Source organism: Lepisma saccharinum, chromosome 7 (assembly GCF_977018435.1).
Source record: "Lepisma saccharinum chromosome 7, izLepSacc3.1, whole genome shotgun sequence".
In the NCBI taxonomy this organism is placed as follows: domain Eukaryota; kingdom Metazoa; phylum Arthropoda; class Insecta; order Zygentoma; family Lepismatidae; genus Lepisma; species Lepisma saccharinum.
Genome location: NC_139235.1, coordinates 80,411,508 through 80,426,065, shown reverse-complemented (window position 1 = coordinate 80,426,065; position 14,558 = coordinate 80,411,508). Strand labels below are relative to the sequence as shown.

General features: G+C 37.7%; 2 protein-coding genes across 2 annotated transcripts in view; one reads left to right on the top strand and one right to left on the bottom strand.

The window, feature by feature from the left end:
- The window catches only part of LOC145989952 (putative pyridoxal-dependent decarboxylase domain-containing protein 2), a 56,034-nt gene extending 50,573 nt beyond the window's left edge, over window positions 1–5,461 (bottom strand). The window contains exons 1-2 of the mRNA XM_083125490.1: window positions 5,393–5,461; window positions 2,492–2,665 (exon numbers count right to left, since the gene is read on the bottom strand). Of these exons, the coding sequence (XP_082981616.1) occupies window positions 2,492–2,665; window positions 5,393–5,458 (240 nt within the window). The 5' untranslated portion in view covers window positions 5,459–5,461. The remainder of the gene's footprint in view (window positions 1–2,491; window positions 2,666–5,392) is intronic.
- Window positions 5,462–5,867: 406 nt separating this feature from the next.
- The window catches only part of LOC145989951 (protein yellow-like), a 140,398-nt gene continuing 131,707 nt past the window's right edge, over window positions 5,868–14,558 (top strand). Inside the window, exons 1-2 of the mRNA XM_083125488.1 lie at window positions 5,868–5,950; window positions 10,103–12,966. Coding sequence (XP_082981614.1) covers window positions 10,253–12,966 — 2,714 coding nt within the window. The 5' untranslated portion in view covers window positions 5,868–5,950; window positions 10,103–10,252. The remainder of the gene's footprint in view (window positions 5,951–10,102; window positions 12,967–14,558) is intronic.

Here is a 14,558-nt window from a genome sequence, read left to right as displayed (position 1 = left end):
ATCTAGTTTTGTTACCACTGTTAACAATAACTTGAAGAGGAGGCAGAGAAGGAATGAAAGAGATATTCCAAAGAGTGGACATTGACTCGTTGGGGCGATAAAACTCCTTTTTTGGCTTGTTTTTATGTGACCTGCTGGGGAGCAGAGGTTTAGATAGTAAATTTGTAGTTTTCTAAACTCGAGCTGAGCTGATACCACTTTGAACCGATGCCGAACTCACCGATAACAATACTTGCAAATTGCAATAACAACAAATTTAATATAATTTATTTTGCTAAATTAATTTAATAATAACAAATTTTAATTTTTCACATAAAATTGGTGGGAAATAAAAATAAACTTCAAATTTTGCATAATTTCCAGGATAATTAGGCTCCATGAAAGTGTCACGAGGATTTTTGTGGAGTCCGTGAAAGACCAAAGGGGCAGGAAAGTATCAGCCGGTATCAGTAAATAAATTCCAACCGATACAAATACATCGGCATTGGTATCGGGTTAACCCTAATCCTGTGTATTTTTCCAACATTCACTTGTTGAGAGAAACCCCTACTCATTTGTTTTCATTGTAATGTTAAAAAATGTCAATTTTTTTTAAACACATACATCTATAATACACGTTTCAGATCTTTTTAGTGCGTGTGCATGTATGGGGAGGGGAGGTTAGAAAGAGTATTTCGTTCAGTTTTCAAATTTATTAGCAAAGTCTTCAATATTGCACTTCATGTGACATTACATGTTTTAGTGAATAATATCTGCTAGTTTTCACATCATGCTCAGTGCTCGACCCACGGCATCTCCTCTGCTAGCAATTTCCACTTCAAGTGCTGATCAAGCTTAATGAAACATTAGAACAAACAGATATGTACATATTGTGACAATGGGCGTGATGTAAGTTTGTTGTAAGAACGGCCCATAAGGCTGATTCATGCCTGGTCAATAAATGCAATTCTATTCTATTTTATTATTCACTAACAAAGTTTTCATTCTGCCTGTACAGAGACATCTGATCCATAACCATTTGTTAATTATTTTCCAATCTGCTGTTTCATGTAATCTTTTTGATATGTTTAAGGGGAGGAGGAAGTGTGTTGATGCTTATGTAAATAATTTAAAATGCCTCTTCCACTCCCAATATTTCAAATGAAAGTTGGACTTCCAAGTCCATCACTGACACAGAGACCATGTTGTGAAAATATGATCAAAACTAATATTTTCAGGATTCCACTTACTACCTCTTATGGAGGAACAATTTCAACTGCATTATTTTCACAAATCAAACTTACGTTTTGGCATTTTGGACTGAAAATGATTAATTCACTCTTCCTTCTATTCATTTATGTGCTGCAATGAATAATTTTCAAAATGATATTTTCATGTTCTCCCAAAAATACTTGGAATATGTATGATGATTTTTCTTTTCTTGAAGGAATGAAGAAAGCATTTGAAATTGTAGAAATGAGTGTGACATAATGTTTAAAGTTTGTAGAATGTAAATCTGTTGCTTTTAAGTCATGAAAGCAGTAACTGCACACAAATTTGGCACCAGACACACTTAATTTTAGTTGCTGGAAATGAAATAACACTAAGGCACTACTTAACCTGCCTAACCGACTCACACAAGCATTTTTTTTAAAAAGGTGAACCATTCCTCCGATTAAAGAAACGTATACACATGATGAAGAAGAAACTATTGCAATACTAATCCAACACCACTGAACCTGCGTAGTCGACTCATAAAAGCATTTCAATACAAATAAATATTTCACACACACACAAAAAAAAACAATTTCGGCCTAATTGCATCACACACAAATGAATGCACACGTAAATAAAGAAATCTCTTTTCAAAGAAATCAATGGAACACGTTTCAAAGATACCAGTACTTGTTCATGTTCTAGACAACAATCTAGCAATGGCACCATGAAGTAGAGCAGGTGCATGTATAATGACAAGACAAGCATCCAGTAATCAGAAGTTGAACAGCCATCATTACAAAGGGCTTGTTCCTCTTAATGGTATAATTTAACAATACAGGGAATTTCTCCAATTTTGAAACTTCGGATACTTACTAATTTGGGTCTCCTAATCACGAATCTGCACTTAAAATGTGGCGCTCACGTATAGAAATTCCTGAATTGTGGCTAGCCCCACGGACCATTGGCGCGTAGTTAGGTTAGGCTAGGTTAGGTTAGGAAACATAGTTAAAAAATTTTAGGTCGTAGTAATATCAGGAATATATATATTTCGTTCTTTAAGTATTCGAAACGGAAAATCTTGCGATAAATAATGAGCAATTGTGCATTGTCGGTTGCGATGACTGACCCTCTTATTTTGCAAGTTTGACACATGAGCACCAAATTTTAACTTCAGATTCGTGATTAGGAGCCCTAATTTAGTGAGTATGCCAAATTTCAAACAAAATGGAGAAATTCCCGGTATTGTAAAATCGCTCCCTCTTAATATTATCAAGTTATTTGCCTTCTGTCTTACCTCTACCAATTTGAGTACTTCTGTAGATGGTTTCCCAGGGAGAGGAAGAAACCCATGGGAGCTCTTCCATGCTTGGCCACCGGGCACATCTTCCTTCTCAGCTGCTTCCTCAAATCGATCTATCACCTGAGAAGCCTGGAATTCCACTTCGGCCAACACAGGATGCTCAATTGGCTGCAAAGGAACATCTTAATGTCTTTTATTGAGGAAATAATACATGACCCAATTTCACACACAAAAGTTAATATGGTTCATTTGGGTGCAAATCTCTAACTTGCAAACAACACAAACACAAGGGCAATTACCAAATTATCATACCAGAGAGGGTATGGGAGTAAAAAAATGAGTTTCAGCACATTTCAATAAATTCATAACACCTCTAAAATTTCATTTCGCTACCCTAATCTGATATTCCCCAGACAGATTTCTTCATTTTTACAGAAGAAACTACTTACGGTAAAAAGTTCCTGTAGGATTGTCTAACATCTGGAAGGTGTTTTGTGTGATGTGGGAATGTTTCATAGCGGAACTTCAACCATTGCCGCATAGCCCCACGAACCATTTCCGGTAAGGTTAGGTTAGGTAGGGTCACATATAGGTTAGAATAGTTAAAAATCGGTTTCGAAAAAAATATGCGTAGCCCCACACACCATTCTCGCATAGCCCCACGAACCATTGACACATAGCCTCACAAACCATTTGCAGAAACGTACGTTCTTCAGTTACAAAAACACTTTTTTTTTAAAAAAAAAAAAAAATTGCAATTACTTTGATCAAAAAAACCTGAATACACGTTAAAGAATGTTCCGCGAAGCAGATAGGTACAAATGTCAAAAATTGACAAAACGAAGAAGTTATACAGTATGTAACATTGTTATTCGTACACATAGAATTTCCGAGGAAAAAATGTCATATCTACTAGTAAATATAATTATTTTCATATGTACCTGGAAATTAATGTTAATGAAGGTTTCACCAACAAATGTCAATAAAAATGTATGTTCAAAGTGTATAAACAGAGCATATAATTTGTGTGAAAAGATAAAAACACGCTGTTTCATGCAACATTGTTATTCGTACAGGCAAGAGTTTCAATCTTCCTCGCATACAGCGCCACCGCTATTCGGGGGATTTCGTGCAGTTTTCAACTTCGTAACAAGTTTGAACATGCAGGCACGCTCCCCGTCAAGCGGAATGCTAGCGTAGGTATTGTTGTAAGCCTATCGTCTATCTATCAGTGTGTTCAAAATGAGCAATTTGAAGGAACTTAGTTCCGAGCTGAATGATGTTATTATAAATTTGGCCCTTAGAGGTTATTCGTTAAGATAAATTGGACAAAGTCAATAAATCACACTCCAAAGTTCAATACATAGTAAACAAATTTAGAGAGGAAGGTTCAACACAGAATGTGCCGAGAAAACCAAAAGACAGACGGTTGAATAAACGTGATGAACGCTTTATTTTAAAAAGAGTGCGAGAAAACCCCCGACTAAGTGTTCCTCAGTTACGACCGTTAGTAGAAAATGTTGCTGGCAAGATAATGTCCGATCAAACTGTCCGACGTGCCTTGTGGAAACATGGATATCATGGCAGAATACCACGAAAGAGGCCGTATGTAAATAAGGTGAATCGCAGTAATAGACTTTCATTCGCGAAAGAGCACATCCAGAAGGACCAGGAATTTTGGGATAGTGTCATATGGTCAGACGAGTCCAAGATTAATATATACGGGTCAGATGGGATAAATAGGGTCTGGAGAAAATCAAATTAAGACAATGATCATATTAACACAGTTCCAACAGTTAAACATGGTGGTTGTTCATTAATGATTTGGGGCTGTATGTCGTCCAAAGGTGTTGGTACCATCCAGTTTATTGATGGTATCATGGATGGATGTGTCTATTTGGACATATTGAAGAACAACGTAAAGCAGAGTGCCCAAAAAATGGACATGCCGCCTATCTAAAGATTCTAACAAGACAATGACAATAAGCATAAGGCGCGAGTTAACATGAATTGGCTAATATGGAATGTGCCCAAAGTACTACAAACACCAGCTCAAAGTCCAGACTTAAATCCCGTTAAGCATTTATGGTCAATTTTGAAGAGGCGAGTCCATAAAGCAGGCGTCAAGTCCAAACAAGAGTTGAAAACTGGTGTTCAAGCCGAGTGGAATAAAATAAGCTCTGAAACATGTCGGAAACTGGTTAATTCTATGAAGAACAGGTGTCAAGCAGTAATTAAAGCCAAAGGATACGCATCAAAGTATTAGAACTGTCAGTCAATTTGCTCTGAATATACATTTTTCTTTTATATTATTAAGTGTACGAATAGAAAAGTTGTACAAAAAATGGCATGTTTCTCTTTCAGTTTCATTTAATTTATTATTGTCATTGGTTATACAGAATTTGGGTAAGATTTTATGTTCCTAATGATATTAGTTATTGAATTGTAAAGAAACAATTTCTAAAGAGTGTATTTCCTTTCAGATATTAAAGCATTTTCTTTGAAAATCCGTGTGTACGAATAAGAATGTTACATACTGTAGGTGTCCGGGGAATATCACATTTTTACCAAAAAATATAAATCTATTCACCTATTAGAAGCACGTACAAGTTTAGAAGCCATTGCATTCTGAAATTTCTTGGCAAGTGCGTGCATAATTGGTATAATTATAATATAAAAAATTACAAAATTCTGAAAACAGATAAAATAAGAGCAGTACATGTCATGTAATTTTCAAGAGAATAAATATTTTTAAGATTCGGTCCAAGAACTTGAGTTGAACCATGTCACTTATCGTATTCAAGCGAGTATCAGAATCGCTATTTCCTATGTATATAGTATATTCAAAAAGCATCCTTGTTTACAAAAATATAAGGTTATAGGATATTTCCAAACCTTGACGGAAGATTTTTCTTCAATTTTCATCTCGGACAAATGGGTGTTTACACCGGCTTCGGCCATCGTGGCACATTACGTCATAGAGAGGATCACGGGATCAAATGATAATATGCGTAGTTTAGCAAATTATTATATGTTACATTTGCCAACATTTTTTGGTAAAAGCTTATATTAGCAAAGAATGGAACTGGTTGAATTAAAGAAATTAATTATAAACTACAATTTGCAATAAATATGTGCGTTGATTTGCAAATATGCTGTATAAAGAAATCAATTACAATTCATTTTGTATAGTTATTTTTTTCCCTTCTGTTAAATATTTTCATGATTTAACTCTGCAAATGAAATCACAATATATGAACTCTTTTTAACTAGTTCATTATGTCTAGAAGACAGACAATTAGTCAAATATGAGGTGCTGTACCCTCTTGGACAAATTGCACAGTCAAGCCTGTATTCTGTACTCGTAAACAAATGAAATGCGCGTGCGGCTTTGGGCTTTAGTGTTTGGTTCGCTTGTTTCCGAAAATATTATGCGAAAAACTTATTTAAGAGGTAAGAACCTACTAATATTGGGAGAGGAAGGTGTTGAGGCATGAATTTGTACGTTAGATTCAATGGTTTACAAGTACTGACGTACATATTTATTTACGACTAGGTTTAGAATTGTCACATCCGTTCAATATGTTGACTTTGGGTGAACTTGCCACCACTTCCGTTAATCTAGCTTTTTTGTATATTCTGTATGACAGTCGCCCCACCACCTCCAATTATATGAAAAACCACGTTTCCGCGCCCTAAAATATTCATAACACGTCCTAAAAAGCTACAGTTATTCCTGACAAAAATAAAAAAATTCGAGGGTGGAGGGACGGATGTAGGCTGGACCTTGCAAACCTACATCGGAATATTTGTCCGTTAGTTTGGAACATCATTTCTTTTAGTCAAAAGTGAGAAATTCGTAGAAATAGATGGTGCATCAAGGTACATAGGGAGGATAGATGCAGAGGTAGGCGGGGTCTGTCTGCCCAAATATTAGTGATATGAACAGGGCTCACGTTCCGATTGTGTAATTATGATGCCATCATGATAGGCATGCATTTTCTGCATGAATCGAAATCTGTACATATCTATAAGCATGTACTGCACAGATTTTGGTGTAAGACTCTACGTCCTTTTCCTAAGGAATACGTGTCATATATCGTTGGAAAGGTTATTTTATAAGGAATTAAACAAAGTAAATCCCAAGGCGAGGAAAAATTTCATGGAGGAGAAAATCGAGAAAAACCGATGTTGTCCGGATATGCGTGATTGAATGTACTGAGGACATTTTTCGATGATGAAGCACATATTTAGGGGTGAAATGAATGCTAATGGAACCTAACCTAACCTCGTAGGCATACCTCGTTTCCGTGAATGGTTAGTGACAGAAAGTGTAAAAAGAAAAACTTACTTACCCTACGGATGCCGGAGCGCCGGCTGTCTGCTAGCACGGTTTTGTAACGGGCAAGAAGGATTGCGCAAGAAGGACGTAAACTAGAGTCTAGCCAATCTTGTCTCATGTTGTCTATCGTCAGCTGATATGCAGTGTTTCCAAACTTATTAACTGAAAAACGCTGCACAAACTATTGACAGAAGGTTTTTAAGCAAAAATTGATCCAGAAACCATTCACGGAAGGTTAGGCTAGGTTCAGTTAGGTTAGGCAAACAGAAAATTAAATTGGAAAAAAAAGGAGCGATTTTACAATACCGGGAATTTCTCCATTTTGTTTGAAATTCGGCATACTCACTAATTTTGGCCCCCTAATCACAAATCTGCAGTTAAAATTTGGCGCTCACACTTGGAAATAGCAAAATAATCTAAATTAAGTTCTTATTTCTACACCCTTGATTTCCAAATTTCCCACTGATTCCAGGCTCCGCCCCTGGGGTAATTGACCTACCGCCCCCAACCACTAACACAGCCCCGCCTCTGCTCCGCTCCGGCTCCCCGGCTTTCTCTATAGAGTCCCTGTTAAAGGCATGTTAGAAATTGGCTGGATTCACCTGCCCCCAAATAGGCGCCAAATTTTAAGTGCATTTTCGTGATTACGAGGCCCAAATTTCAAACAAATTGGATAAATTCCCTGTATTGTTAAATTATACCAAAGAAAATTCACGATGCAACCTTCACTTATTAACCGAAAAATGTCGCACAAACTATTCACAAAAGGTTTTTAAGCAAAAATTGATGCACGAACCATTCATGGAAGGTTAGGTTAGGTTCAGTTAGGTTACGCAAACAGAAAATTAAATTGGAAAAAAAAATCACAATGCAACCTTCACACGTCATCTTGTAAAACTACCGTGTGGTTGCTACACTAACAGGAGGTTACATAATCGAACACACTGAACATTTGATTCACGTAGTCGACTGTAATGGTGGCAAGAGCTATCGTGCATCGGAGATACATTTATGTCGAAAAATACATGATTTACCGGCCAAATAAGTTGAATGAAGGGAGAAAACACTTCCATGAGCTTCTACAGAAACTCAGTTCCGTAAGTAGTTTCTCCTGTAAATTTGAAGAAATGTGTTTTCACTATACCATACTGTTACCCAGGTTTTTGTGGTTACTGACTCAGGTTGACTTGACGATTCCTATCATAGAAATGTGGGACAAAACGCTGTCCCGAGGACTTTTGTTGGGACGATGGGATGCCTTAATGATGAACAGAATGTTCCCGTATTTTACGGGATGTCTGGGAATCCGATCCAGGAAACGTTTTTCAATTAAACAATACTTGTACCGAATTTAAATTTTGTGTTAAAAAGGTTTCGGTCCTGCAGCGGAACGCAGTATAACATAACCCATTAGATTTGATTTTATGTGTTCCTGAACCTTTAACAACCCTGCTTTGTACGTTGCACCAGTTTTGTGTGAAAACTGATTTTTGTAATAACATAACACGTAATTTAACAATCTGACGTAATTCTCGAGTATTTTAAAGCAAAAGTTCCAGTCAATTTATGAGAGTGGAATACTTAGCATGCAAATATTAATAAGTATTTTGAACAACTTCTAATTATTTCAATTTTCAAGTATTGGTGGGAATTGGTGCAGGGTGCGTGATCAGGGGGATTTGCCCCCACCAAAAAAATTTCGGCGGGGGATAGTTTTTGTTACAACAAACAAAAGATAAACAATTACTTTTAATTTCAAATATACTGTACTAAGACTAATATCGAATACACACGCAAATTAGTGTAGTTGTGAGTGTTCAATGCTTTTTCTCTCTCAAGAGATCATTAACAAATCTACATCAATACGCACAATAAAAGTAAAACAAGAATGCAAAACAATAATTACTATGAAATCTAATTTATTTATATTAACATAAAGCAAAAACTTAATAAAAACTTACACATAATAAAACCACTTCAATTATTTCATAATTTATTAACATTTTTATCCAGTTAGTAAAGGGCGTATTTTCCTACTTTATAATAATAATATATTTTTAATTTAGTAATTTATTATGTAATTTATTTTTACTTTTAATAACATTATAAATATGTATATTGTATAATTTATATGTATGTTTGTGGGGAGGGAGTTTGTAGAATAAGATGTTTCTCCCCCACCAGTCTTAAATGATTTTGCACCCTGAATTGGTGCATGTATCGGCATCAGTATCAGTATCGGTTGAAATTGGTATTGGTTCAGCTCTAAATTAAACAGTTGAAACTTGGGCCCTTCCTTCACCCCTCACATATGATATTTTCTGTGTGAAAGTTATGCTTCAGACAATGGTCACTAATGAGTGCAGTGACTTGCACAGCCTACTTTTCACAAGGCGATTCCTCACAAATGAATAAAATTCATACTTCAAACTTGCTTCAATAATTATTTGCAGTATCCAAATGTCCTTTTACTTCCTCTGTGCATGACTCCTTGTCCGAATTTCATTCCAGAGCTGCTTCCATATGGACACAGACGGAAAATCTCCTGCCTTTTACTACCCACCATCAGAATCAAACCTTTGGCATCCATGTGGCAGTTGGAAATCATATTAATTAATTTGACCACTGTTCAGGTACATTTTATGCCCTGATAGGCTAATCAGGACTGGTCCTACAGTTTAGAGTGAGATTGAAACCACTGTGAAATATGCCTCCACTGGGAAACAACCTGAGATCCTGTGCTTATGCCGTAACATTGTTAGCCCTTATGCTATCATCAAGATCTTACAGTTACTTAAATGCCCCCTCCCCCCCCCGATGGTGCAGTGGTAGCGTTGTCACCTTGTAATCAAGGTGTCCCGGGTTCGATACCTGGTGGAGGGACATAGTGGTTTGGATCCCACTTTAAACTGTAGGTCCAGTCCTGATTAAGCCTTACTGTGCACAAAGTGGACTTAAAACAAAAATTCAATTACAGTTACTTAAGATATATGTATCTGCAAAATGAATTTGTATTATTAATATGCATTTCAGTATGGTGACAAATTCATAGTGATATATACTTATATTTATTTCAAGTATTTTTGTAACTAAGGCCAGCTAGGGTGGATAAGGGTGTAAGGTGTTACTTTGCGGTCTCTACATGACTACAAGAGCAGTAGTCATTCAAAATTAATTGGTGAAATAGTATGTGACATTTCTTTTTGCAACATACATGAAATTCGGTTTATAAAAAAAATGTAATATATTCCTTGTATTTTCAGGGCTGGAAACATGCAGAAGATGTAGGGAAACTGAGTTGAATCTAGTCATGTAATCCCAAAGAAGAGTACAATGCATTATTCTGAGTGCCATATACACTACTTGCATCGATTTTTGCCAATAAACTTCCCCGTTCCATCTCAATAAGCACAATGCTGCCCCTTCAAAAGTTTGCTTATGCAAGAATAACAACAAATATTTTTCTAGTCTTTTTAATTGTTGGGCAGAATTGTATGATGCCCTTTTTCCCTTTGTACCTTAAATATCTCGGACTGTCTGCAGTAGAAGCAGGGATAGTGCGTGGAGTTCAATCGTGGGTCGGTATGGTATGCGTCCCAGTTTCTCTGTTCCTGGTGAGGCATATGCGAAATAGTCAGAACAAAAGAGCCTGTTTAGTTATATCTTTAATGGTAACTGCAGTTACGTACGTGTGTTTAGTGTTTGTTCCACCTGTAGGTATTGCGTATGATGTGACTCACTGTGCACAGGCTCAGTATGTGCCTCATAAAGAAATCGGTGTCAGTTCACAAGATTTAACGGAATCTAAAGAAGCAGTAGCTGACACAACACCTAATGTCCAAGATTCGAGACATTTTGATCAGTTGCACAGTACGGCTGTGACTATTGCCGAAGTCTTGAATGGTTTCTTCACGCAAGAGTCTATGCAAAATGATGTGAGAGGTACTTTTAGTGCACTGCCTGTAACAACAAAGATTCCTCTGTTTACAGCACAAGCTAAATCTACACCACGTCAGCCTGTCCAGAATGGTCAGTATGATACGAATGAGAGACAAAATGACCATTTTAAAAGCATGCAATTGAACAACTCTATAGCATTTAAAGGTTCGCAATATGATGCTTCTGCAAGTAACGAGACAGATGACGAGGCACAGCAGACATGGAATGCTATGTCTCCATATGATATCTCGCACGAACAACACTTTTCACGTGACAGACAAGATGTAGCAGTGGATGATCCGTTAAGTAATCTCTACGAGAGACCAATGCACAGAGTGAACGCACCAGAATATGCAAATAATTATAACATGGAGGAACTGGGAAATAGTGAAGAGGATCCATTGTCTAGCTATGAGATAAATCAAGGTTTTCCATCTGAGAAAAGAAAAGGGAGTGACGTGCTTCTGCAGAACAAGTTCTCCCAAATGTATGCACCACCAATTAATCAAGATTTTGGTCAATATGATCCTCAGCAGTACATTTACAAAAGCAATACTCAAGACTGGAACGTACCTGACAACCGAGTTGCTGGTGTTTATCCAGATGTAGATGATGCAAGGCTGCCTTACAACAATGATGATGATGATGATTACTTTGCAAATCACAGACAGAGTAACTTTTATTCTATGCAGAGGTCAAAGCAACATAATATTGCAAATGATCATAGAGATCCAACTGTAGATGCACAAAGTAAGATATTTGGTTTGAGAAGCAATATTCAAAAGAGATCCCGCTTACTTCCAAGTTCTGTATCGAAACAGCTCCCAGGGAAACCCCATAATGCATTGAAATCTGGCAAAGCAGTGCTGAATTCACCTCTACGCTTCAAAGAACATCGCCAGAAGAAAATGTTTAAGAAGTCTCATCTGTCAAAACAAGATTTTAACACATATTATACGGGAAGAAGGTTAAAAGTTGAAGTTTTGCCTTCGGATGTCGAAAATATAAACGAGGAAATGCAAAATGAGTTTGATAATAGCCAGTTTCGAATTGAGAGATCCCTGGTGGACAAGAATGCTGAATCAAGCAATAGCAAAGGACAGCAAAATGTGGATTATGACAGCATTTCAGAGCAGGATATGTTAAGACAACTGGAACACGGCTCATATTTGCAAAGAAAACAACTCGTTGATGGGTCTGGTCGTCAAAAAGTTATTTCGCAAGTAGTGAATACTCCACATATTTTTATCTTCCATACGGTGTTACTTATTGCTGGTTTATCGGAGGCTTTTGGCTGCATCGCTGAACCAGTTGTCGGTGCACTTTGGTGGCATCAATTAGACGATGCTGAACACACCGAAAAGTTTGGAGAGCATAAACTTTGGGGGTTAGCAGCTTCGGCACTTATGTGTTTCATCTTGAGCTTTCTGGTCGTGAACTCACCATGCTTCTTTAACCAAGGACTGCACCAAATAACCCTTCATTTGTTTCTTTTCACTTTCATAATCGTTGTTGAAATAATGATTGCGTTCTTCATCCCCTTACCTTCGAAAACACCGTGGAAGGCAGGGAAAGAGAAGTGGGGAAGAAAAGTTATGCACGAATTGTTTGGAGATGTTAAAGCCGCTATGTATTCACTAACAGCAGTTATAGGAGGTGCCATAACAGCATGCTGTAGTGAGTTCGTTCTGTGGCATATGGACAGCCTGGGAGGTTTCGGCACTAACTACGAGTACTTGTATGGAGCATATGTTACGGGCATTGTGCTTTCACAGATACCCCTTTTGTACATGTTCATGCATCGATCTAGATTTCAACGTAACGGCATGCTAGGTTTTGGGAAAAGCATCCCTGATTGTCACCAATCCATTTACCTTGGAATGTGCGCACTAACACTCCACCTGCTACTTATCCCACTAATAACTGTTGCATGGGGATTGGTTCCACTGTCACTTTTACGAGGACTTAGTGCTGCGTTGCTAATCCGAGCAGGAGAAGGCCGCAGAGGTTTCACTCTAGACTATTTTGTGAGCTCGAGAGGCACGTTAAGTGGAGGATGGCGGTTTGGTTACGGAATTGGATGCTTCGTTGCAGGGTTGTTCATAGATATCTTCAACGCTACCATCATGTTTTGGAGTGCAGCGCTTGGAGCTGTAATGTGGATAGTAATTTTTGCAACCTCACAGAGGTGAGTATTGTCCCCTATTCAACTGCTTTCAGCTTGCTAGATTTTGATGCTTCCAGCTAGACTGCATGGCAATGCTGACATGGTGATAACCACTAGTGCAGGGAAAGGCACCGTTTCAATTTTTTTCACAAAAGAGGTACATCCATTCATCTACAGGTTTTAAGCAAGTGAGGAATTAATGCTTGTTGCATGCTGAACGTTCTTGTGATGCATGTTGGAAAAGTTCCTTCCAAATATTTAAATAGCATATAAAAGGTGAAAAATAGTGTGTGGATAAAAAAAAACTACTACGACTGAAAAAGTACTTATCATATCACATCACCATGCTTGTAGCATGGCGTAAGAGGAAATTTTGTTTTCATAAGGTTTATTCCTGGTGGGCTTCTAATTCGAAAATTTCCTATTGAGACATGAGCCATGTTTTCCGTAGTTTTAAATATACCCTTTCCTCCCAACACCCCTCCAAAAATTTCCTCAACATCCCCTAAAATTTATCACAAAGACCAATTTATGGTCATTTTGGCTCTAAATTTTCCCTTACACCCCCCAGATGGAAGATTTTGGATAAACCCTTGTGCAGACGAGCACGAGTTGGGGATGGGGAGACTAGCACCATAGTATATTCCTTATAAATGGTGTCCCAACAAGAATATCTGTCATATGTGCCCACTACTTGCTGCATATTACCGATGACTCTTACACAGACTTGCTCCTTGATTTGGCCAATGACATCTTGAATTTCCTCGTTGAGTTCTGGTAGGGTTCGGGGATTGTTCTCATAAACAGGCAATTTCACATACTTAAAGGGAAAAGTCTGAGGGTGTCAGGTCACATGACCTTGCTGGCCAGTTCTGGTCACCATTGCGAAAGGACTCTGTCAGGAAATTTGTCGTGCATCAAGGCTATCATCTGGGAGGTGTGGTAGCTGGTGTCAACCCAACAACAATAAATAAAAGAAGCAGTACTTAAATTTATAACAGTGCTGCCAACCCAACAACAAGAAGACAACTGCGCAATTCAAATCCGGTGTTCTTGTTGTGACATCCGTTAGCAAAAAACACCATGTTCACAGTAAACATTCTCACATGTTCTAGGCCTCCTCGATGGTATAGTTGTAATATCATCACTCTGGAATCAAGGGGTCGTGGGGTTCGACACCTTGTTGAGAAGCATAGTGGTTTATATACCACTTTAAACTGCAAGTCCCGTCCAGATTAGCCTGTCTGAATAAAGTTGAGACTTAAAACTCAAGTCATGCAATACTTGCAGATTCAGCATTTTATAATTGCTGGAAACACTCCTTTTAAAATCCTTGCGTATTTTTAATTCTTCATGAAGGTGCACATTCCTTAGTATATTTTTGTTATTTTTACATAAGTTTTCTTCCACTATTGGCTAATCACGAAGATGAGGAGTGATGATATGACCAAATTGACGAAGAGACATTCACAAAGAAGATCCATGTCTTGGCTGGGATTTGAACCTGGAACCCCTGGCATAACAGTGTAAAAAAGTAATGTGCTCCCCTGTGCTTTTGTACCATGCCATGAAGGTGTATAGGGGTGTGGTTAGGGCCCCACACTTTCTCGATC